General features: G+C 34.8%; 1 protein-coding gene across 1 annotated transcript in view; it reads left to right on the top strand.

The window, feature by feature from the left end:
* The window catches only part of LOC129227965 (dynamin-1-like), a 129,755-nt gene that overhangs the window by 30,422 nt on the left and 76,261 nt on the right, over positions 1 to 23,072 (top strand). The window contains exons 9-14 of the mRNA XM_054862590.1: positions 1,067 to 1,202; positions 5,907 to 5,965; positions 6,079 to 6,217; positions 10,537 to 10,691; positions 15,396 to 15,591; positions 17,525 to 17,662. Coding sequence (XP_054718565.1) covers positions 1,067 to 1,202; positions 5,907 to 5,965; positions 6,079 to 6,217; positions 10,537 to 10,691; positions 15,396 to 15,591; positions 17,525 to 17,662 — 823 coding nt within the window. The remainder of the gene's footprint in view (positions 1 to 1,066; positions 1,203 to 5,906; positions 5,966 to 6,078; positions 6,218 to 10,536; positions 10,692 to 15,395; positions 15,592 to 17,524; positions 17,663 to 23,072) is intronic.

The following is a 23,072-nucleotide window of genomic DNA, read 5'->3' on the forward strand; positions in this document are numbered from 1 at the left end:
AGGCACCTTCCTGAAATTAACCTTGAAGGCCGTGGTAGCCCGATCGGTAGAGTGTCGGATTCGGGGCCGGAGGGTCCTGAGTTCGAACCTCGATGGTCGAAGATCCACCGTCGTCATTAAAGGGGACTGGGCGACGTTAAATATGCTCGTGGTCCCAATGTCCTCCAAGTGAAGCGATACCTCTGGGGGGTGCTAGCACCAGGTAGCTATTAGTTCCTGGTCTAGTTCTAAATTCTCATTAACTGTTCGATCCGGTGATGGTGCTGCCATCTATCGGTATAAAAAATAATGGAGGCCAGGCACTTAGTATGTGGTCCTCGACATAAATACAGTTGTAGTCAGTTGTGACTCGGAATCGAAATCTGTCTGAAGGATATAGAGATCTCACCGGTTAAAGCCAGTCTAGAGTTTTCAAAGGGATTTCGGTAGATTTAGTACAATTGATTGGAATTTACTAAGAGCGCTGTGGCAGAATTGAAAGTTAGAACCAAGCAGCTCCATTGACTGCAGCTATCCAGAGACTTATTTGCCCTCAGTAGGTGCTTTGTCAACCTGCACGGCCCGTAATGAAAAGTAAAGACGATGCACCGAATAAACACACTCAATAAATCTTTAAACTGGTGGCTAAAAATATTTTTCGCATCAATGAGGGGTGCAACTTGATTCAGTTCGGGAAACGTTTTTGAAACAATACTTGATTTTACAGGGAAATAGATGAAAACCCGTGAAATCCCGCAACGTTCCATGGAAATAATAAGTAACGTTTCAGTTTTTTTTACAGTGCTGGCATGTACTCGCGGACCCCCAGGGGTCCGCGGACCACAGTTTGGGAAACTCTGGTTTACTAGACAGTTTTGCATTTCATTTTTTTTTTAAATAAATTATTTCTCATTTCAAGTTTTCAAGTATCTTGAACTGCCAGGAAATGACATTAAAAATTTTAGTATCTTCTTTTAAAATCTCAAAACCCTTTTTCAGCTGTATTTCACTTTTGACTAACTGAAATTCAACGTTTCTTTTTCTTCAAGTTTTCAGTGACTTTTAATGAAACACTTTTTTTTTTCAGATTAATTCAAAACTTTATTGATGATTTGAACGTTAAAATGATGGGTTATTCTGAAGGTATTAACATGCGCGTGCTTACTGCCGGAGCTCAAATTCATTTTATACTCTACACGAGAGTGCAGGAAAAACTGGAATTGGTAAGTTCTAAAACTACTATCAAAAGGGCGGTGACTTATTTTACGTTTTGTTACAGGTACCGCGTGGAACTACTTGACTAGAAGGCCAAAAATATTTCAGTGAAAAAAAAAATCATTTTTCAGACCTTGTTGCATGATTGGTGTTCAATTATTTTAGTCTATAAAAGCAAAATATTTTTATAAATCATGTTTTAAAATAACTGAGAAAAATGAAAAACAAGTAAATAAATAATAGACAAGATAACACAAAAGGTAAATTAATAAAATTAAAGAAATAAAGAAGTAAAAATTTTAAATACTTCTTGGAACGGGAAACTGAGTTTTTGTTAGGTTTGCACAAAACTAGCTTTTGTTGATCTTCGTAACTTTTGTTTGCAACATGGAAGGCGAAGACTATATTGTGGCAATAATAGATTGAAACTTGATGTTGACAATGTTTACTTTTTAGGGGTGTAAATGTTATTGCGTTAAGTTGAGATGATTTATTTCCGTAGTGGTAGTTTTGCGAAAACGTTTCAACTCAAATCAGCGCCAATGCAAGTAACACGTTCCCTTTTCCCTGAACTCCTTAAAAAGAAGTAACCATTGTCAAGGTCATGCTTCAAATTATCATAGTCACATTCTATGGCTATAGTTATTTTTAATACGTCAAGCATAGCGGGTTCTGAGCCATTATTGGAACCAAAATGTTGGTTAAGTCGGTTGTCCTGAAAGTGGCTTTACTAAACCAATATTAGCCGATAAAGCAAAATGAACCAAAACATTATTAAAAGAAACTACTAACATCATTTGAGGCAGTGAGAAGCAAAGGGATGTAAGGGGCCATTCATTAATTACGTAAGGAAGGTGTTGGCAATTTTTGCCCCCCCCCCCCCATGTAAGGATACATAAGATTTTTCACCCCTCCCCCTTCCTGTGCTATTCTTACGTAAGATTCCATTTCGTTTTCCAAAATAATAAAATAACGAATCCACGAATCTTGTATCACAGGAATCGTTATTAAATTCACTATTATTAAATTAAACCTTATTGTATCAAGAAATATTTACTAAAAAGTTGGAATCTAGACTAAATGTTTTTTCGACATTTTTTTTTTTTTGTATATGATGCGATACTAATTAAAAATAAAACATGCCATACCTAGTGCGATTTTTTTAAATTTTATTTTACACCATTCATTCTTTACAAAACAAATAAAATACAGCTCAGCCTAAGTTTTTTATCTTTCAGACACAAATAAAATACGATCTCTGCAAAACAACTTGACCGCGCGATTTCTAATGTAAAATATCGACTTGAAAAATATTACGTGGACCCCCCCCCCCCAAGTAAGGGTATGTAAAGATTTCTTCAACCCCCTCCCCCTCGGGACCTTTACGTAGTTAATGAATGGCCCATAAGTGGCAAAATAATAAATTTGGAAATAACCAGTAGAAATTATAGGTAAACTCCTCCTCTGTCTTGGGGCTAGAGATAGTACTAGTAGCCCTGGTAGGTAATGCTATACTGCATGATTTAGAGAATAATTTCAATGAAAGCCTACCTAGAACCTCATCTTTAAACGCGTTTCACTCAAAACTTGAAAATGTCCACTAACATCCCTTTTTTTCTTTCTCACAACCTCATTTTACGTATGTATCTTCGTAAGGGATGTGCTGAATTTCTTGTTGAACTTGATAATCTAATGACTGTCTCAGTAACTAAGCTGGGTTTAAAATGAATGTTATTCGTTTTTACGTACCTTTTATTTTGCAGAACGGTTAGCTCAAGAAATTTCTGACAAGGTAAATAGAAAAAATGGAGAATAGAACAGTGCTTACATAGAAATTAATTATGCATCCAGGGTGCCCTCACAAACTTTTTAGTATTGAAGCGTTTTATTTTTTCTTATTGTTAACTGCAATTCAACTGGAGGGCGGTTTATAATGTTGTTTCTTCCTGTGAGATGGCGGATGGACTGTAGACAGAAGCGAATCACTTCATTCAGAATAAGCACGGACGCACCACGTAGTTAAGTTCTTACTGCTTGCGCGTTCTCGCTGATCCTACCTATTACAAAATGAAATGTTCTGTTTCCGTTTCCAGTTCATCAGCTATCTCTCCGCGGTTGACCGAGGAGCGGCTACAGCAACATTTTGGTTTTTTTATTATTTTTAAACATGGCTTTTCGTTTCAAGTATGCGTAAATGTTACTTTGAAGCACTAGCGCGGCCAGAAATACCTTCTGGAGGGTTTTTTTTTTTTTTTTTGATCAAAAATACCTACTGGAGGGGATTTTTTTGATTAAGAATACCTTCTGGAGCGAGTTTTTAGAGCAGCAAAAAAAAAAAAAAAAACCTTCTGAAAGGGGATTTTTTGATCAAAAATACCTTCTGGAAAGGGTTTTTTGATCAAAAATACCTTCTGGAGAGGATGTTTTGATCGAAAATACTTTCTGAGGGGGATTTTTTTGATCAAAAATACTTTTTGCATGGTTTTGTTTTTAAGAAATCAAAACAGCCCTTTTATATGCAGAAACTACTGTATGATACTTGGAATTTGCATTTCTGTTAAAACCAATGCCTCTGGGAGGTGTTTTCATCCCCCCCCTTTGGCTACGCCACTGCTTTGAAGCAGTGGTTGGAAGTAGCGCGCTACAAGTAGCGACGCTACTGTAGTAGCTACATTTTTCAGTAGTTTGTAGTGTAGTGCACTACTTTTAAAAAAGAGTAGTGTAGTGAGTAGTTAGTTCGATACAAAAAAATAGTAGTTTGTAGCGATTTCTAAAAACTACTTTTTAATAAAGATTTTTTTTTTTTTTTTTTAAAGAAACAATTCGGTTTAAACGAATTTGACTCGAGCAAATCTTACGCGGGTACATCAATGGATGCAATAAGAAATAAGACTTATAAAAATACGAGATGACCTCTGGCATATCATTTTGACGCCATACGTTCTATCTGTTTGACGCCATTAGTTCGTTTGCAATTGTAATTTTCATATTTCGCCAAAATTTGTATTGAATAGAGCTTGACTTAAAAAGAAAAGTATATATGAATTAGCGATAACCGCCAATTTAGTAACCCCTTTGTTTTTTCTGACTCGGGAATGTCCCGTGGATGAACGTTTTAAACTTCAAAGAGATCCAACACTGTAAAAACATTTATTTTCGCGAAAATGAAGATATCGATGATTTTGCGAATTGAAAATTTCGTTAATTTTGTATGAACAAACCTAAATTTGAAAAAAAAAAAATATATATATATATAACATATATATTTCGTGAAGCTTAAATTTTCAAGCTACTGTAAATGTTATAGATGAGGATAATGTTGAATTTCCCTTGCCGGCTTACAATGAATACGAGAATTACAGTGTTATGTAAGAGAAGAATAACGGACATTTTGGGGCGAAAAATAAATAATAGGTAATTTTTAGTAATATTCCATGTTCAAATGATTTAATTTGTCAATCTAAACCTTTTTTTGTTCAATCCTCTTACCGTGTGTGTTTGCATTAGGGTGTCCGCCAAAAATCGAAAATTGATTTTTCAAGTCGCACACCCTTTTATATTTTCCCGCTTACATCAAAACAATTGTAAAAAAGTTTCATATAATTTGAACAACTGCAACCAGTTCCAAATTTAAAAAGAAAAAAAAAAAAAAATTAGAAACTCGAAATTTCTGTTGATAAAACGTTGCCCCCCTATACCCCGCATGCACCACAAAAACATTTATTCAAATTAGAAAACATTAAGGTATCCCCTACACTTGACCTAAAATTATAACTTTCTTCAAAAAAAAATTTTTTTTTTTTTGAAACATATTTTTTAAAATTTATGGTAAATTTTACGAAATTACCAAGCTGAAAAATATCAACAGTAAAGTAGGTAATTAGCGTTAAAATTACTCAAAGATATGGATTTTTTCAAGGTTAAGTTGAATTTTTCATTTCAAATGTATTATTTTTTTTGTTACTCTTTTGAAAATGTTGATCTGAAAATGAGCTCGCTAATAATTTTTGAACTTGATTTTTTATTTAAATTCATGTGAAAATTTTTAAAAGATATATATAAATAGGAAAAAAAATTAATTATTTGAAGAAAATTATAATTTTTAGGCCAAGTGTGGGGTATCCAAATGCTTTTTAATTTGAATAAATATTTTTTGTGGTACATGTGGGGAGTAGGAATTAGGGGCAACGTTTTATCAACAGGAATTTCGAATTTTTAAAAAGTTTTTTTTTTTTGGAGGGGGGGGGGGGTGAGCTAGCATACAAATGCTGGTTTACACTTTCAGACGCAAGTCGGCACGGGTTGCCGTTATTCAACAAATTATATGAAACATTTTTTTCAAATTGTTTTGACCTAACTGGAAAAATATAAGAGGGTATGACTTGAAAAATCAACTCATTTTTTGTGGGACACACTAAACCAACTTATTTTATTTTATTTAATTTTTTTTATTTTTGTTTATTTACTTATTTTTTGAAAAGTAGCGACAACATTTCAAAAGTAGTTTGTAGTTGCTACTTTTTAAAAAAAGTAGTTGTAGTTGTAGTTAACTACATTTGTAAGAAAGTAGCTGTAGTTGTAGTTCTCTACCAAAAAAATGTAGTTTTTCCAACCACTGCTTTGAAGTATTAGCTAAATTGTGTAGTAAATTACATGATACTGAAAAAATAATGCCTTGATAAAGTATAAAACTTATTGCTTCTTTTCAATAGTCTTTGATACCAGACGAGGAAGAGCTAACCATTCTTGTTGCCAACTTATGCGGTGTCAGGTAAGAGTTTTCAATTAAATACAATAAGGATAAAATGGAAAAAAAGGGGGGATTTAAGGAGTTGAATTTATTAATTTTGATATATAAATATATTTATATTTGGTCGTTTACAGAAACTCTATATCAGTGCCATCACTTGCTCTGGATGCTATGAATGGAAAATTACTTGAATTTTACAAAGAGCCTCTTGAAGAATCTGTTAATTGCGTGATGGATGTTTTAATCACTGCTGTCGAAGAATCAGCAAAATTGGTGAGTGGTCAATAAAAATCGAAATTTTTATTGGAGTACTCTGAATAACTGTGGATCAGGAATTAAAATGTAGCTCATTTGTTGAGTTTAGAGCAATAACTTGTTTTGATAATTAGTTTCAGTGATGTTCTCATCAATTTTTCTGAGGGTATACTCCCAGTAATCCATTATGCACAATATGTGCATGCGATTATAAGGCGTTTAAAAGGAGTTGGTTTGTTAAGAAATATACAGAAATACGGTTACTTGTGGGAAAATGTGGTTAACATAAAAATAATTTTTTTGCTTTAGGAGAATTTAAAAATGCGATGATGGAATGTGAGCTATAAATGAAAATTTTAAATTTTTGAAGCTTGAGGGTATACGCTATAATTCTAAAAAATGTTTGAGAGTATACGGCGTATGTGGAGTATACCCTATGGGAACATCACTGATTAGTTTGTCAGAAGCAGTGGAGTTATCTGATTCTCCAAATGATGTGAGTTGGTAGTTTACCCTCATAAAGTAGAAGGTGCTCCACGAAAATAAGTTTGTTGCGATTAGTTTCTGCTGATTGTGCGCTACTTAAATCTAATGGAGAAAATTGATACTATATTTGCACATTAGTGATCATTTAGCTTTATTTTCCAGTAGTTTTGATGTGTGTGAACATTTAAAACGATTGAAAATGTGCTTAGATTACGCCTAAATAAAAGTGGTAACTTCTTATGCATGAAAATCAATAAGGAGAAAATAGCAATAGTTTTCCACATGTTGAGTACTTTGTATCATTGTTATTTGAACATTACTTAGAAAACTGTGAAGGTGTTATAACTCCAAAGGAAGACAAAAGTTAGCTTCAAACAAATGTAACGATACATGCAACTATGTATCGAGAACTGACTAGAAATCTTTTCTATTCGGGCAATCAAACGCGTCCTGATATTTTATTTGTGACGGCTAATTTATCGTAATTTAATTAAGAGCTAACACTATCTTCAAGCTAAAATAGTGTTTAGATCTTTAAAAGTATGATTTTTGAGCAATTGCGAATTGTTAATTTCTCTGAGTTGGTCGTAGTTAATGTTTCTTTGATTTTGGTAATGGTCCTTTGATCGGGGTCCGACTGTACTCGACCCTCTCGACTTAACACAATCCTCTTTTGGAAAAAAAAAAAAACAGCCTCCAGAGCACAACATCCAGCATCCAGTTCTTGGCATTCAATTAAATTTTGACACCTTGAATTAAATTACGTTTTCCGCGACCATAATTGCGATAAGAGCCTTTTGTAGAAACAAGAAGCCCAACGAGTAGGGTCCTATTGCAGTTCGTGATTGAGAGTAATTTGATTTCAAGATGTCAAAATTTAAATGAATGCCAGGGACTGGACAGGGTTGCCACGCACCTGGAAAATATGGAAAACCTGGAATTGTCAGGGAAAATGAAACACCTAAAATGGTCAGGGAATTGTCAGGGAAAGTCACAAATTATTGAAATTTCTGAAAATGTTAGGGAATCTCTCTCAATTTTTGCATCTGATGGGTGAAACTGTTGCTTAAAAATGTGGAAGTGCGTTAAATATTGCATTCCAGATAAGCAAATTTTCCTGATAGTTAAGAAGAAGAAAATCCAAGCTCATTTTTAAGTACTAAATGTAATAAGTAAAATAAATAAATAAATAAATTTTTAGAACAATCCATGCATAAATTATGAAGCTCTGATTTATAGCATTACATTTTATTTTGCTTGTTTTGGGAAAAAAATCAAGCCACGCATTACTAGTATTTTTCGCAAAGTACGTGTATTCGTACTAGCATTTTAATAGCCTTCATTCTACTTTTTTTTCTTTCTTTTTCATGAAATGAATGATCATAAAAATTTAAAGCCTTAAAATTTTAGCTTTTATAGGTTAAAACTTGTTTTTTTTTTAGAAAGATGCGAACATTTTTTTTTTTTGAAAGTGACTTTGCCGAAAATTGCTTAGTGTGTTTGAGATTTCAGTCCATATGCATTCTTGAAGTTTTCCCATCATTTCAACGGTTGGAAGTTATTTTAATTAATTCTGGATTAGAATGACTTTATATATTTATTTTTGCAAACTTTAACTATTATTGAGTTTGGCACTCTTGGCTTCCTTAAGAGGTTTTCCACTTCCAGCTCAATCACTCCTATGCCGGGCTGATGAGTGCTAATAAGCACGAAACTGCAGTCCTCGGCTGAAATTGACTGAGCTGGCGGTGTATTTCATGTGTTATTGAGTTAATTAGCAATTACATATTTTTTTTGTAAAAATACTGAATTGTTAAAAATTGAGCATTTAAATTTTTTAGTTCTTCATTTGCTTTTAAAGCTAAAGGATTTGTAAAAAATCTTTTGAAAGCAAAATTGAAAGTCCATTTTAGAAGAATAGTGTAATAATTTTCTATATTCTTTTGTATTAAGAATATGAATTTTAAATTGAATTATCATTGCAGAGAATATTTATAGCATATATTGTTATTTTTGAAACAGAATGAACTATGATTTTTATAGATCCTTCTTGGCGAAGAAAGATGTTCCGATTTTATCACAATGAGGATAATTTTTTCCCATGTTTATGTTACAGTTGAGAATAGTGGCACTGTCGATGTTTTGGAAACATCCATCGTGGTTTTTGTTAAAACATTAATGCTTTAATTTTGAACATTTTTTTTAAAACATCAATGTTGTTTAAAAATATGTCACACCACTTGTAGAGAGTGTAGTATCAGCAAGGGCATGTTGGTCAAAAATTTGAAAGAGAAGTCTTGCAGCATTATGGACTGACGGAATACTGTTATTCATGCTGTAATGAGGGAGGGAGACTTAAATCAAATGAGATTTTTTATAATATGCTCAGTTAGGCTGGAATGGTCCCTAGTACATATCATTATGCAATAGGAAAAAGTTGCAAAGTAAGAAAAAGAGTAAAAAAAGAAAGTGCTGAAAAAAAGTTTTGAGTAATAAAAATTGCATTGAAAGGGAAACAAACTTTTGCAGAACATAATTGAAGAGATTTAAATTGAAAGCATTAATTGGAATTATCTGGCCTTTCAAAGCATTTGTAGTTAAATTTCAAGTTTGTCTTAACTTAACCCAGATAATGATAACAATTATCAATAATGTTTTAAAGCATTTTTTTTGTTAATGAATTTTTAGGTTTATTTACAGTAAAAATTATATTGTATTTATATTAAATAACGTAAGTTGTCATACATTATCCTGGAATTTTTCCTAAAACCGACTGGAAAACCTGGAAATGTGAGGGAATTTCATTCTTTAACTTCTGTGGCAACCCTGCTGCATGTTGGATGTCGTGTGTCATATGTGTAAGTTGACTAAAAAGTTTTTTCCCCTTTTAAATACATATTTATATATAGGATTGTCGTGACCCTCAACAACCCACATTGATTCATTTGGCCAATTCCTATTCAAAATGTCATTTTAGCCTGTAGCAAGGCTGTACCCATATCCAGAACTCATGGTTTAACACATATTGCGAATTCTAATATATGGTATTTTATAAAAATGTAAGAATACTTGTGGCACCCTCCTCTCCGGAGGTAAATTCTGACTGTGAGAATTCTTACTAACTGTGCGAATTCATCTTTCTTTGCTGGCGACCGAGTGTTCATTGTACAAGTCCAATCATTGACTCAGCAAAAGCTGACCCAAAGACTCCAAGTCACGTGACTCAACAACGACGAATGGTTGGCACGCTTTGCATGAAACAAGCGAAATAAACCTGGTTTCTTCCAATGCTTTGCTTTAAAATCTATCACGTGACTTAGTGTCTTGGTCTCATGAATGATAATCTTCACTCCCTCCACTTTATCTCTTCTCAATGTTTCATACGACGTAAAATGAGTGGAATTGTTGTCGTATTAATTAACTAACTTCTTCCACCGTTAATCATCTTGCAATGATAATACTTGTTCATATGTAACAATCTACTTTGTGATTAATAATCTTCTTTGGCAACAATCTGTTTTTTGATAATTAATCCTATTTGGTAGCAATCTGCTTTGCGATTAATAGCCTACTTTGGTAACAATCTGCTTTGTGATTAATAGCCTACTTTGGTAACAATCTGCTTTGTGATTAATAGCCTACTTTGGTAACAATCTGCTTTGTGATTAATAGCCTACTTTGGTAATAATCTGCTTTGTGTTACAAAAGCAGTTTCAATTTAATTTTCAATCTGAGAATTCACCTAATATACCGTATACCTCATCATATCTTGGTCTTTTGCGAATTCTGTGATGATTTTCTCACAATAGTTTTTATTTTATCGTAATAACACTAAAAAATATTTATTGCAGCTCAATTCTTACCCCACTTTGAAAAATGAAGTCTTGTTCAGAATCCACTCCTTTATTAAGCAAGAAACAGAGAAAACCCAAAATCGACTAAAAGAGCATATTGATGCTGAAATGTTCTATTCAAACATTGCTCATCCAGACTTCAAGTCCGAAGAGTAAGTCGTTTTTTTCTTTGTTTTTTTTTTCGTTGTTTTTTTTTTCTTTTCATGTACCTTGTACTGGAATGCAGCATAATTTTTCATTTTTTCTAAGAATGGTAGGGGTGGCCAATCTTTTTAAGAAGAATGCCAATTTTGCCAATGCCTATGGAAATATCTGTACTTCGGAGCTAACTGATGTAAGTCGAAGAGTTGCGTTTTTCCGTTCAATAGTGCGTTGTAAGTTGAAGCCTATTCCGCATCGAGCCATGTGAAAGTAATTCTTTAAAAAGAAATGCTTTTAATTTTTTACCAGAGTTGAAAAAATGCGAGTCCCATCCTTGGCATGCACCAGAGAAAAGTTTTTCCTCTCTGCTGTAAAATTACATAATGTGACTTACGTGCTTCTGGCTCTGAGGCACTGATATGTATTCTTGGCTTGCCAGTTTCAATGTTCGCAACTTACTGAACTAGTTTGTTTTGTGGCCATCATAAAGCTCTCTTCAGTAACTTTCCTATAAATGCCGAGCTATTACTTACCAGGGAACCACACAAATATTCTAGTAATGAAAGTGTCATGACTTAACCTTTCGTTTATTTACAGGGTGTCCGTAAAGTCTTCAACATATTTTTAAAAAACATCAACAAACAAACCAAATTGTTATAGGAATATGCAGTTCGCACCACTGTACTTTAGAGGCTCAATAACATTTTATTACATCGTAAAAAAAAAGGGGAAAAAGATAAAAGGGTAATTGTAAGTATTTACATTTACAGCTGTATCGTTACAGTCAGAAAAACCAACGTAACGTGAGGCATTTAATCATTTTATTCAACAGAAAGCACCACCTTTAATTACTAGAATTCAATGTGTGCATCGTTTGTGGACATAGGATAAATTTGAGTACCGTTTCGGTTTGGTTCTAACGAGAGAACATATAAATATTGAGGAATAATCGTTCTAATACTAAGTGGCACAATTGAACACGAAATTTTGAGGAATTTAAACATTATTTCTGTAATTAATAAAACACTCAATCGCAAAACAAAAAATTGCTTCTGATTGCTAATTCTTTTTTTTTTTTTTTTTGCATGATCATTCAGAAACACAGAGCTTACTTTCTTAAATGCTAAAATTGGTTTTGTAACATTTCCACTCTCTCCCTCTTTCTCTTTCGGCTTAGGTAAAAATATATTTTTAAAAATTCAAATACATCTTTATAAAACATAGGAAAAAAAACACTATGAGTGGGTGCAGTGGCGCACAAAAGCACAAAAAGGAGGGGTCCAGGGGGTCCGGACCCCTCCCATAGGTCTTGCATTTTTCCCTGATTGAATACTATCTATGCATTTTGTACGTCAAATAATTTCAAACAATTTCAGTTCAAAAAGTGAAAAAATAAAATCCTCGTATTAAAAGATTTTTAAAAATATTTCAAATTTTTCCTAATAAGAAGCAGAATGGTGATTATAAATGAGTACGCTGTAATTATCATGTTTTTAGCTTTGTAACTACAGAGTAAAATGAGATTCTGAGAACTTGAATCCATTTTTTTCATTATAAGAAAATTAAAAGCGTATATTATTTTGCTTTCAATTATTTTATTCAAGTGTATTTCCTTAAATAATGCTAATTATTCATTCATCTAATTTTTTTTTTATTACTGTTTTTCATTCTCGGGAATAGATAAAACCTAGTCGATATATTTGACGACGTATTGGGGAATGATATAATAGTAAGGCTTTCAACCTTGGACCCACCCCTTGAAAAATTCCTGTGTGCGCCACTGAATGGGTGTGATTGATCATCTAAGCATAGATTTCACACACACACACACACTCACACACACACCACACACTTACACACACACTTACACACACACTTACACACACACACTTACACACACACCACACACTTACACACACACACACTAACCACACACTTACACACACACACACAAATTTTTTTGCAATTTTTTTTCAGAGGGTGGTATCTCCAAATGTCGACCCAATTGTCGACACCGCCAACATAAAACAGGAAGAATTTAAATCTTTTACAATAATGTACTTGAACACCTCTGGGAAAATGAAGAAAAATGGCCGACTGTTTCAAAGCAAAAAAAAAAAACTAATTACAATTTTGCAAAAATTTCCATTTTGGGTTCAAAAGTTGAGGTGATTTTTTTAAAAAAATAAGGCACCTTTGAAAGTCACTTTTGTAATGCTGCCATTGATGAGCGTTAAAAAGAACAAAATGCTATCGCTGGAGTAATTTTTCTTGTTAAAGAGAATACATTTTTTTGGATTTTTTTTTTTTTTTTTTTTTTTTTTTAGGTGTCTCTTTTTGTGATCATTGCGCTTGAAACGGTTTCTACGGATAATATGAATTATATTAAGTGAAGATAATGTTTAAAAAAAAAATCATTTTTTTTTCATAATCATAGGTGTTGCAGCTATTTCAAAATATAAACGAGCTGATGTGTGCATCACATGACTTCCTTTTACTCCAATTTAATGTCATTTCCCCATTATTCGCTATTTTAATGTGATTCAATATTTATTCTCTAAATATCACCAACAATGGCCAAATTGAAACCAAAAAAAAAAACTCCGCCAAATTTGTCGCCAAGTTGGCGACAAAACTTGGCGACCAAAAGACTGGCGATATATCGCCAAGTGTCCGACAAATTATAACGCCACTTGAGTTTACATCGAAATTAACAATGATTTCCCCCCAAAAAGGTGCAAAAGACCCCCTTAGGAACATCCGAAAGCAACCAAAAGGGGAGGTGCACAACTAGACCCCACTACGAGTCTATGTACCAAATTTCAACTTTCTAGGACATACCATTTTTGAGTTATGCGAGATACATACGCACATACGCACATACGCACATACACACATACGCACATACATACAGACGTCACGAGAAAAATCGTTGTAATTACCTGATGGTCAAAATGGATATTTCGCGTGTCTATACATTCTTAGGCACTTTTCCGCATGTGGTCGAATCGAAAAAAAAACTCAACATTCATTTGGGGGTGAGCAAAATGGAAATTAAGGGCGATTTTTGAGTGAAAATTTTTTCGCGAATACAATACTTCCTTTTTTGTAAAAGGAAGTAAAAACATTTTAAATTAATCACATATTTTCATGATATACACAAGCAAACGGAGAATAAACATGATGCAGGGATGTATTACAAGAATTTTACTCTTTAACTCACTGTATGAAACTCTGAAACTTAACATGAAAGCACACATGTCAAGATTAGAAATCATTTTATTAATTAACTTACAAAGGCTCAAAATTTTAAGAAAGCTATATTCGAATCGAAAACAGATCACTGGAAAAAAAGTGCTAATATTGAAAATTATAAAAAAATAATTAAAGATTAATATTTTTATAATCATTTCCATCCAGCATAAAATCGTTGCAGCTCTTTTTCACGAGGAAGATAATGCATTTTAAATTTTGAGATTTTGTTCGTTGAATCAGACTACTCAGCCAGTAAATAAACTTCTTTGAAGTTAAATGCCAAACATATATATGTACATATATTTTTTGTTTTTTATCCATAAAACAATAAATTGAACGTATATCCGGGACCTTTGCAAGATTTGAATTTTTCGGTGCATTTTCCCTAAAGGTGTTATTAGTTTATAAGAAAAAAAAAACAATTTAAATTTCTTCCAAAGATACTAACGTTTAACACTTTATATTATGCTGGAAAATAGCATTAAAATATAAAATTAAAATGTTTGCATAAGTTTTATATTCAAAGTTATTTACATTAAAATCAATCCACTTTTTACACGTGGTTGACTTCGTTGATTTATAGGAATATTGAATTTACACAGGGTTAATACAATTCCCCCTCCTCCCTTTCAGATTATTATGTTTAATTTCTCTAAGTTTCTTTCATTTCTGCTCAAAAGTGAATGAAAAGTTGTTCAAATCAAAAGAGGAAAAAATATGATAATGAGGCGCTGCGGCGAATATCTATCCTTGAAAAGATCCTTTGAATAAGATAATTATTTCAAAGCACATAAAGGGACATGCAGATATTTTTCGTACCGCATAAAACTCTTGCAATTTCATTGTCTTCAGGACACATTTCTTCTTATTATAGATATTTTTATGGGATAGACTTTATGTCACGTTCTTATTCAATTAAAAAAAAAAAAAAAAAAAACCTGGCTAGAAAGAAAAAGAAAGGTAGCTTAGGGGAAAAAAAAAACATTGCTTAATGTTGAAACTTGATATGTTTAAAATTTAAAAAAATCAGAAAAATAATCCTCGTATAGTATATTACAGCCAGATCGACTAACGCTCCTGGGGCTTCAACAATGAAACTCGCTCCCCGGCATGATAATTTGATAATGTGTTTCAGGAATTTTTAACGTGCAGGGAAAGCCTTTTTTTTTTTGACAAGGCTGAACTCTATCTGGTAACTTAACTGTTTTACTGGTAAGACTCATTTTAGGGGAATTAAGAAGCGAAAAAATGGTCAACAATGAACGCTATCTACTGGAGTTTAGGGTTCATCCACTGAAGTTAGGGTTAAAATTTAAACCATCAAAATATCACCAAGCAGGCAATTGCTTCGTTCAAATGTAGAAGCAATTTTCACTCGTCATATCTTGACGGACAATTTTCTAGTTATTCATAAGAGTTTGACACTTGAGTATTAACAACCATGCAATTCTTTTGTATAGCTATGATACTACTGTCCCTTCTGTGGGACTCATGAAAGTTTGGAACTCAGAAGATACTGTGGATGACACTGCGTTTTATGACGCGAAACAGGGTGAGGTCAAAGCTGATGACGTCGAGATTCCACCGAAGAGTACAACTGAAGAAGGTGCTTCTGAAGCTAGCGATTCAAACAAAGACGATATTGTGCAGTTACTGGTAATTATTTCTTAAATTAATGTTCTAAAGTGTAGTCTGACTTTGATGAGTTGTTTTCCGATGGGCTAAAGCTTTTACGATCATATTTGTTAAAATAGGGGTGAGGAAAAATGCTATTTTTTCCAAGCTACGACTTTATGTTGTCGATGATGATTACTGGTGCTATGCCAAAACCAGTAGTAGAATTTTTTTCAGTAGTTTACGATGAAGATTAAAAACAGAAAAATAGTGTGCAATGTAAGCTGGCATTTGATTAGTTATAACAACTGCTGTAAGCCGTCTCCAAGTTATACTCTAAAGAAAATGCTTGGTTAAATAATTACCAGAAAGCGTAGCCTACGACGCTTAAGAATAAAATGAAAAATCGAAGCGCATCCAGTTGCCGCAACAAGTGCGTTTGACCTCTTAGCCACTGAAGACTCCTGCATAGATTTGGGCATTTTTTTTCCTAATTTTTCATTTTGTTTCATTCTGTTCTGTATTTCATTATTTAAATTCGGCAGTTTGGAGCAGAAAGCCAAGAAATAAAGAAGAAAAAACTTTTCAATTCAAAAATAGTTTGCAGACCGCCTGAAGAATGTTGTCAGGTGGACGTCACGCTGTTTTTGTTACCGGGAGTGGCAATTAAAGAATTTCTCCTTTTTCCACGGAAACAAAAATGAAAGGCCGTGGTAGCCTGATCGGTAAGGCATTGGACTCGGGGCCGGAGGGTCTCGGGTTCGATTCTCGCTGGTCGAAGACCCACCGTCGTCATTAAAGGGGACTGGGCGACGTTAAATATGCTCGTGGTCTCAATGTCCTCCAAGTGAAACGATACCTCTGGGGGTGCTAGCACCAGGTAGCTATTAGCTCTTGGACTAGTTCTAAATTCTCATTAACTGTTCGATCCGGTGATGGTGCTGCCATCTATCGGTATAAAAAATAATGGAGGCAAGGCACTTAGTATGCAGTCCTCGACATAAATACAGTTGTAGTCAGTTGTGACTCTGAATAGGAAAATAGAAAACAAAAATGAACGCTTCCAAGTCTGAATATCATTTCCCAGAGCCAGACTATTACTGTTTGACATTTTAAACCGCAACCTTCCTCAAATTTGCGCATGCGTCAGGTCGCTTCTGATTTTATCAAAATAGGGGAGATATTGATAAGAAAAATAACGAATGTGAGGGGGATTTTTTTTTTTTTCCGTTGGATTCGTTTATTAGAAATGTTGGCTCGAGTTGTGGCTTTTTTTTTTTTAGCAGAAATGCTTCCATGGTGCATTCTCTTCAACAAACTGTCACCCCTTTTTAAAATAGAACCGTTCAACGGTGCTAGTCGCGGCTTTCGAGATCAGACAGTACTTGTTCGTGATGATGGTTCAGCTGTCACGTCCTCAGAAATGAACATTTCTCCCTATTTTGTTTAACATCTTATTTTTTAAGATGACGGGGGAATGAAACTTTTCATAAGTATATAGTAGAAATGAACTGACTTAACGGTTCTCTTCAAAGTCCGAAGAAATAAAGGGGTTGCCCACAAATGACTGTCACGGTTTGATCGGGAGGTGAATTTCGTGATATTGTGACAGTTTGTAACAAGGGGTGGAGGGGTATTAATAGGTATGACACTACGCATATTTTAGAAGAATATGTTTATGAGAATAGCTTGACACGTGACAAGAGGATGGGGAGGGTGTAAGGTGAAAAACTGATACTTAGAGACAAAAGGGGAGGAGGAGGTCAAAACATTGGTGAACACTCATCAGCATTTATGGATCATCAGCCCTTAAAAAAAGACCTTTTTTCTGAACTGAAAAAAAAGAAGTAATTATCCCAATACTTTTTATGTACTACATCATGTGATATAAACAATTAAAATTTCAATTTTACACAATCGTTTTTCACGTAAAATGATACTTTTAACATGGCTTTTGTTTTTTTTCTTCAATCAGAGAAACCTGAAGGCAAGTCCTCGATTCCAACACGATGTTGCCTACGTGAAAGGTCTGGTAATGAAATATCTTAAAATAATCCACAAGCAAGTGGGAGATACTACAATCAAGTATATTGCTTATTTTCTCATTCACAAAGTAAGTATAATTTCCTTCGTGAATGTTCTTATAATTATACAGCATCATATTACGTCATCGAGAAAGGCGGGCAAACAGCGTTTCTCTTATGATCTCTATACTGCGCTTATGAAAAAAGATAGACTAGATGTAAACAAAGAAATACCTCATTTTATTGGAGACGTGAATCCTGTGTTTAGCTTGGACAAAAAATAATTGGTGCCAAGATGACGGCGTACAGTCTGCATACAGATAATATGGAATTAGTAAACGTTTACTTTAGATGAGTCTATCTCCTAGCGCAGGAATTATAAATGGAGGGAGCAAGTCCTATCACTCGCTTCACAAAAGTTTTTGCAAAGATCTCAAGTCACGTGACTGAACGACGACGAATAGTTGACACGTTTTGCGTGAAACTAACGAAAGAAACCTGATTTCTTCCAATGCTTCGTTTTAAAATCAATCACGTGACTTGGTCTCTTTGTTTCACGAATGAAAGTCTTCACTCCCTCCATTTTATCTCTTCCCGAAGGTCTGCCTGAAGGAGGGGGCAAGTCAAAATTTGATGCGCGTGCTCCGTTAATTTCAGAGCGACTCTGCTTAGTTTGAATCATACATCTGCAAAAGCTGGCATACCTGAAAACTGGACGCTGGCATTCCATGCGTCCACTTCCACATGTAAACCAAATTTTTGCTTTTCCATCTCATTGGTGGTCAGACTGTATGCGAATAGCACTGGCTTACTTTTTTTTAAATTCCAGAGAAAATCCCTCCCCCCCTGACAAACCTTCTGACAATATGTTTGTTTACTTTTAGTCTATCCTTTCGGTGAGGACAACATAGAAGGTCATGAATATTACTTTTCGAGGAACATGCTCTCTATCTGTGGACTGTTTTGATTGAAACTTCTTTAAATTGTGTTCTACTCAGTATCACTTAACTTTTTCTGAACTAAATCCTTTTCCAAGGGCTTATAATTGCTATGAGATGCTTTGCTCTCTGTACTGAAATTTGTTTAATAATTTGCCGAGCACTTAGTGAATATGATTAGTCATTACTGGTTTTTTTTTTCGACAAGATAAAAACACACACTTTGGGTAAATCCAACTTCTAATGGTATGAGAACATCGTCCTCCCTTCAGGCGCGGATCCAAAGGGGGGGGGGGGCAATGGAGGCAATTGCCCCTCCCTGGGAAAATCAGGGGCGCCAGTAGGAATGGGGCGCCGAAAGCGTCCCTAGACGAATATTTAAATACCAAAAAGAAAGAACGAAAGATAGTCGGAAAATTTATTTGTCTCATTCACCAGTTCTCAGCCTGTGTGAAGTGGGGCGCTTCCGTGCCCCTCTAGGTGGCGCAATATCTGCAAGTTCTGAGCTTTCTTTCTGAATTTGGTAGGAAAATTTTGGAATTGGGTACAAAAGAAAGACATTTGGGAAAATTTATTTGGTTCATTGACCACTTCTCAATGTGTGGAGAGTAGGGCACGTCCCTTAGGGGTGCAATATTCGCAACTAATGAATTTTCCTTCTAAATATAGTGGGGGGGGGGGGGAGTTTTGGAATTAGGGACAAAAGAAAGAAATATACTTGGAAAATTTATTTGTCTCATTTACGATTCTAAACCAATATCAAGTAGTGCGCTTCTACGCCCCTCTTAGGGGCGCAATTTTCGCAACTTAAGAAATTTCCCTCCAAATTTAGGGGAAAAGTTTTAAAATTGGGTATAGAAGAAAGACATTCAGAAAAGTTATTTGGTTCATTCACCAGTTCTCAATCTGTGGGGAGTGGAGCGCGTTCCCCTAGGGGGCGCAATATCCGTAACTAATGAGTTTTCCTTTGAAATTTAGAGAGGAAGTTTTGGAATTAGGTACAAAAGAAAGAAAGATACTTGGAAAATTTATTTGTTTCATTCACCGGTTCTCAACCTGTGGGAAGCGAGCCGCTTCCGCGCTCCTCTAGGGGGCGCACTATTCGCAACTTATAAATTTTCACTCTAAATTTAAGGGAGGGGGGAGTTTTGCAATTTGGTACAAAAGAAAGAAAGACATTTAAAAAATTTATTTGGTTCTTTCACCGGTTCTCAGCGCCCCCTGGGTGGCGCAATATCTGCAACTTTTGAGTTTCTCTATACATCAACTGGGAAAGTTTTGGAATTGGGTACAAAAGAAAGAGAGACATTTGAAAAATTTATTTGGTTCACTTACCAATTCTATATCTGTGAGGCGCCCGCGCTCCCTAGGGGGCGCAATATCTGCATTTTATGAGTATCCCTCAAAATTTAGGGGAAGTTTTGGAACTGGGTGCAAAAGAAAGACATTAAAAAAAATTTTTTACGTCATTAACCGTTCCTCAACCAGTGAGGAGTGGGGCGCGTCTGCGTCTGCTTAGATTGATTTTAATCATTCAACCTTTACTACGTATCCTCAGGCCCTGATTAACGCACAGGCCTACTAGGCCTGGACTACTAGGCCCCTCTTCAAAAGGGGTCCCAAATTACTTAAAGAATTATGCATGGCATTACAACCATACGAAAAATACACACATTTTTAAAATAATAGCCTTCAGGGAGACCTCCAAATTATTGTGGGCCTTGGGCCTCACTTTTATAGTCGAGCCCTGCGTATCCTGGTTACACATGTTAATAACACAGGTTTAGGTCTTCAATTGTGAAACATTTCCGCTTGAGAACTCTGATCCCCCACCCCTTTTCCCTGCTATTATCGAAGATCATCTAAAATTGCGTTTTTCAACATTCAGCAATGAAAAAAACTGTGGGGGAGGCCCTCCTAGAGGGAGCGGCCCTCCTTTATCCTCCTTAGAGTCCCTATATAGAAGCTAGCTTCTATATAGGGACTCTAATCTTCCTAACATCATCGAAGAGCGTCAAAAATTCCATTATTGACTTCAATTTCTAAAAATTTCCGGAAGAGAGTTTCAGAATTCCATTTCTTCGTTTATCGTTAAAGCTGGCTTGCGATTGTGTTTTTTATTTATGATTTTAGTTTTCAAAAATATCTGAGGGAAGGAGCGAACCTCTCCCCTCTCTGCCATCACCGAAGATCGCCAAAAATTGCGTTTTTGAAGCTTCGATTTCGAAAAATGTTCGCGGGAAAGTTCCAAATCCAAACCCTTCCACTAACGCCTAACGTCATCAAAGAAATACTACAATTACGTCTTTAGAATTTTATTTTCGACAAAATTTCCAAGAAAGAGACTCCTAACCTCTCTTTGTGAAGCATCATCGAAGATCGTCTGAAATTGCGTTCATGAAACTTTAAAAAAAAAAAAAAAATACACATAAACCTCATTCCTCCCTTCAACATTACGAAAGATAGTTTACAATAGCGTTTTTATGACTTAAGTTTTGAAAACTATCTGGAAGTAGGGGGTTTGGAGGTGAAAACACCCCTTAGAGCCATTGGTTTTAACATAAATGTCAATTCTAGTACAGTAGTTTGAGCAAAAAACCACCTTCAAAAGGTATTTTTGATTTAAAAAAAAATCCACTTCATCAAAAAACCTTCTCCCGAGGATATTTTTAATTAAAAAATAGTCCCTCCAGATAGTATTTTGCATCGAAAAACCTCCTCTGGAAGGTATTTCTGGCTGCGCTAGTGCAGTCTGTAATTACATTCTTCTTATGTGGCGCAACCAGAGGAGGGGTCCACAAGACCCGTACCTACCCCTGAATGCTGAGTTGATGTTTTTTCTTCAGAAGTATTCTTTCTTACTGAGAGGAAGAAAGGAACATGCCTTAGGGATAGAAAAGTTATTTTAACAAGGGAAAAAATTTTAGGAAAAAAACCTTAATTATTTTTAAAAGAAATCTTTAAATTAAAAACTTTTAACAGTTGCAGATTCTTGGTCAGCTAATTTGTTCTACCTCCCTTCTGAAAATAAGAATGCTGTGCGCGAAGCTCACCCCCCCCCCCCCCCCCCCCCATCGAAAATTATTTAAGATAGTCTCAAATTTTGTTTCCTGGTCTTTAATTTTGTAGAGATTATTCAGGAGGAAGAGCCCCCGAACACCCAGCCATCTAACAACACCGAAGATCGTTTAAGTAGCGATTTTGAATCTTCATTTTCGAAAAATTACCAGGCCCTTAACCTTATCAAATGTAGCCTACAACCGCATTTTTAAGAGTTCAATTTCGAAAAATTCCTTGGGAGGGGCCTTTGAAATTCGTCCCTCTAATATCAAGAAAGAATGACGGAAATTGTGTTTTTAAAGCAACAATTTTGTTAGTTTTAAGAGGATGAACCACTGAATTTTTCCCTCTAACATCAATGAAGAAAGTCTAAAAACCTTTGTTTTAAGGACTTCAATTTCGAAAAATTTCCGGAGGAGAGTTTCCCCTGGAACTCCCCTTTCCTCAATATCTTCAGATTGTCAAAAATTTCGCTTTTGGAGCTTCAATTTTGAAACATTGGCTTTGGGTGATAAATCGACTCAAAAAATCAGTATTCTAGTAGTTCAATAATTATTGGCATTCTAGGGCTTTTTTACCGTTTGATAATAGCCTATTTTCATCGATGACACCTCCTAAACCCCAGATCCTTCTTTAACATACACAAATGCAATCTATAATCACGTTTTTAAGACATAAATTTCAAAAAAATTCTGAGGAGGGCCCCGAACATTTGCTTTCTTTAATATTACCAAAGATCATCTCCCAGTTTTTACCTCCCAACGGTCTTGTTAGTTTTTGTATATGTATTATATACTACATATATACCATATGTCTGAGGGAATTTTTTTAAGTGCTCCCCCTCCCTCCCCACCTTTTCAAACGAAAAAAAAAAACTATTTTCAAGTTGTGCACCTGCTCTTCTTTTAACTTCAGATGGAATGCAATGGCGTTTTTAAGACTACAATTTTGAAACATTTTTGAAGAACCCCCATCCTCCTTCCGCTAAATTCATCTAAGATCGACTGAAATTGCGTTTATGGCAGGTGCACAGTCCCTCAAATTATCACCTCCATCGCCTCTCCCTTGCATCCGCGCTTACATTTTTGCATTTTGTTATTTAAGACTATACTAAAACAATTGTTTACACTGAAAATGTTATGCGAATCAATTACTTTTATTGCAACAATAAATCACAATACCTTGTTGTATTTTTTTCTTGATAGGGCGAGTGAGGGGGGGGGGTCACCACAAATTAACGTCCTAGGTGTCACCCGTTCTGATAACTCCACTATAAAATCCTATTAGTTTATCCTACATTAATCCTAATTAATTACCTAAAATCCTACATTAGTTTATTTAAATTATTTTTCGCATCCAGTAGCAATGTATTTTTACTTAATATTTTTTTTCCCAAGCGGGAGAATAACTGAATGTTCAAAAGTAAAGAAGATGTGGATAACAAACAAAAATGTGATTTTTCCTCTCTGTGAATTCATTTGGTGGGGAGGGGGGGGGGGCG

The sequence above is a fragment of the Uloborus diversus genome, chromosome 8 (assembly GCF_026930045.1).
Source record: "Uloborus diversus isolate 005 chromosome 8, Udiv.v.3.1, whole genome shotgun sequence".
NCBI classification, from domain to species: domain Eukaryota; kingdom Metazoa; phylum Arthropoda; class Arachnida; order Araneae; family Uloboridae; genus Uloborus; species Uloborus diversus.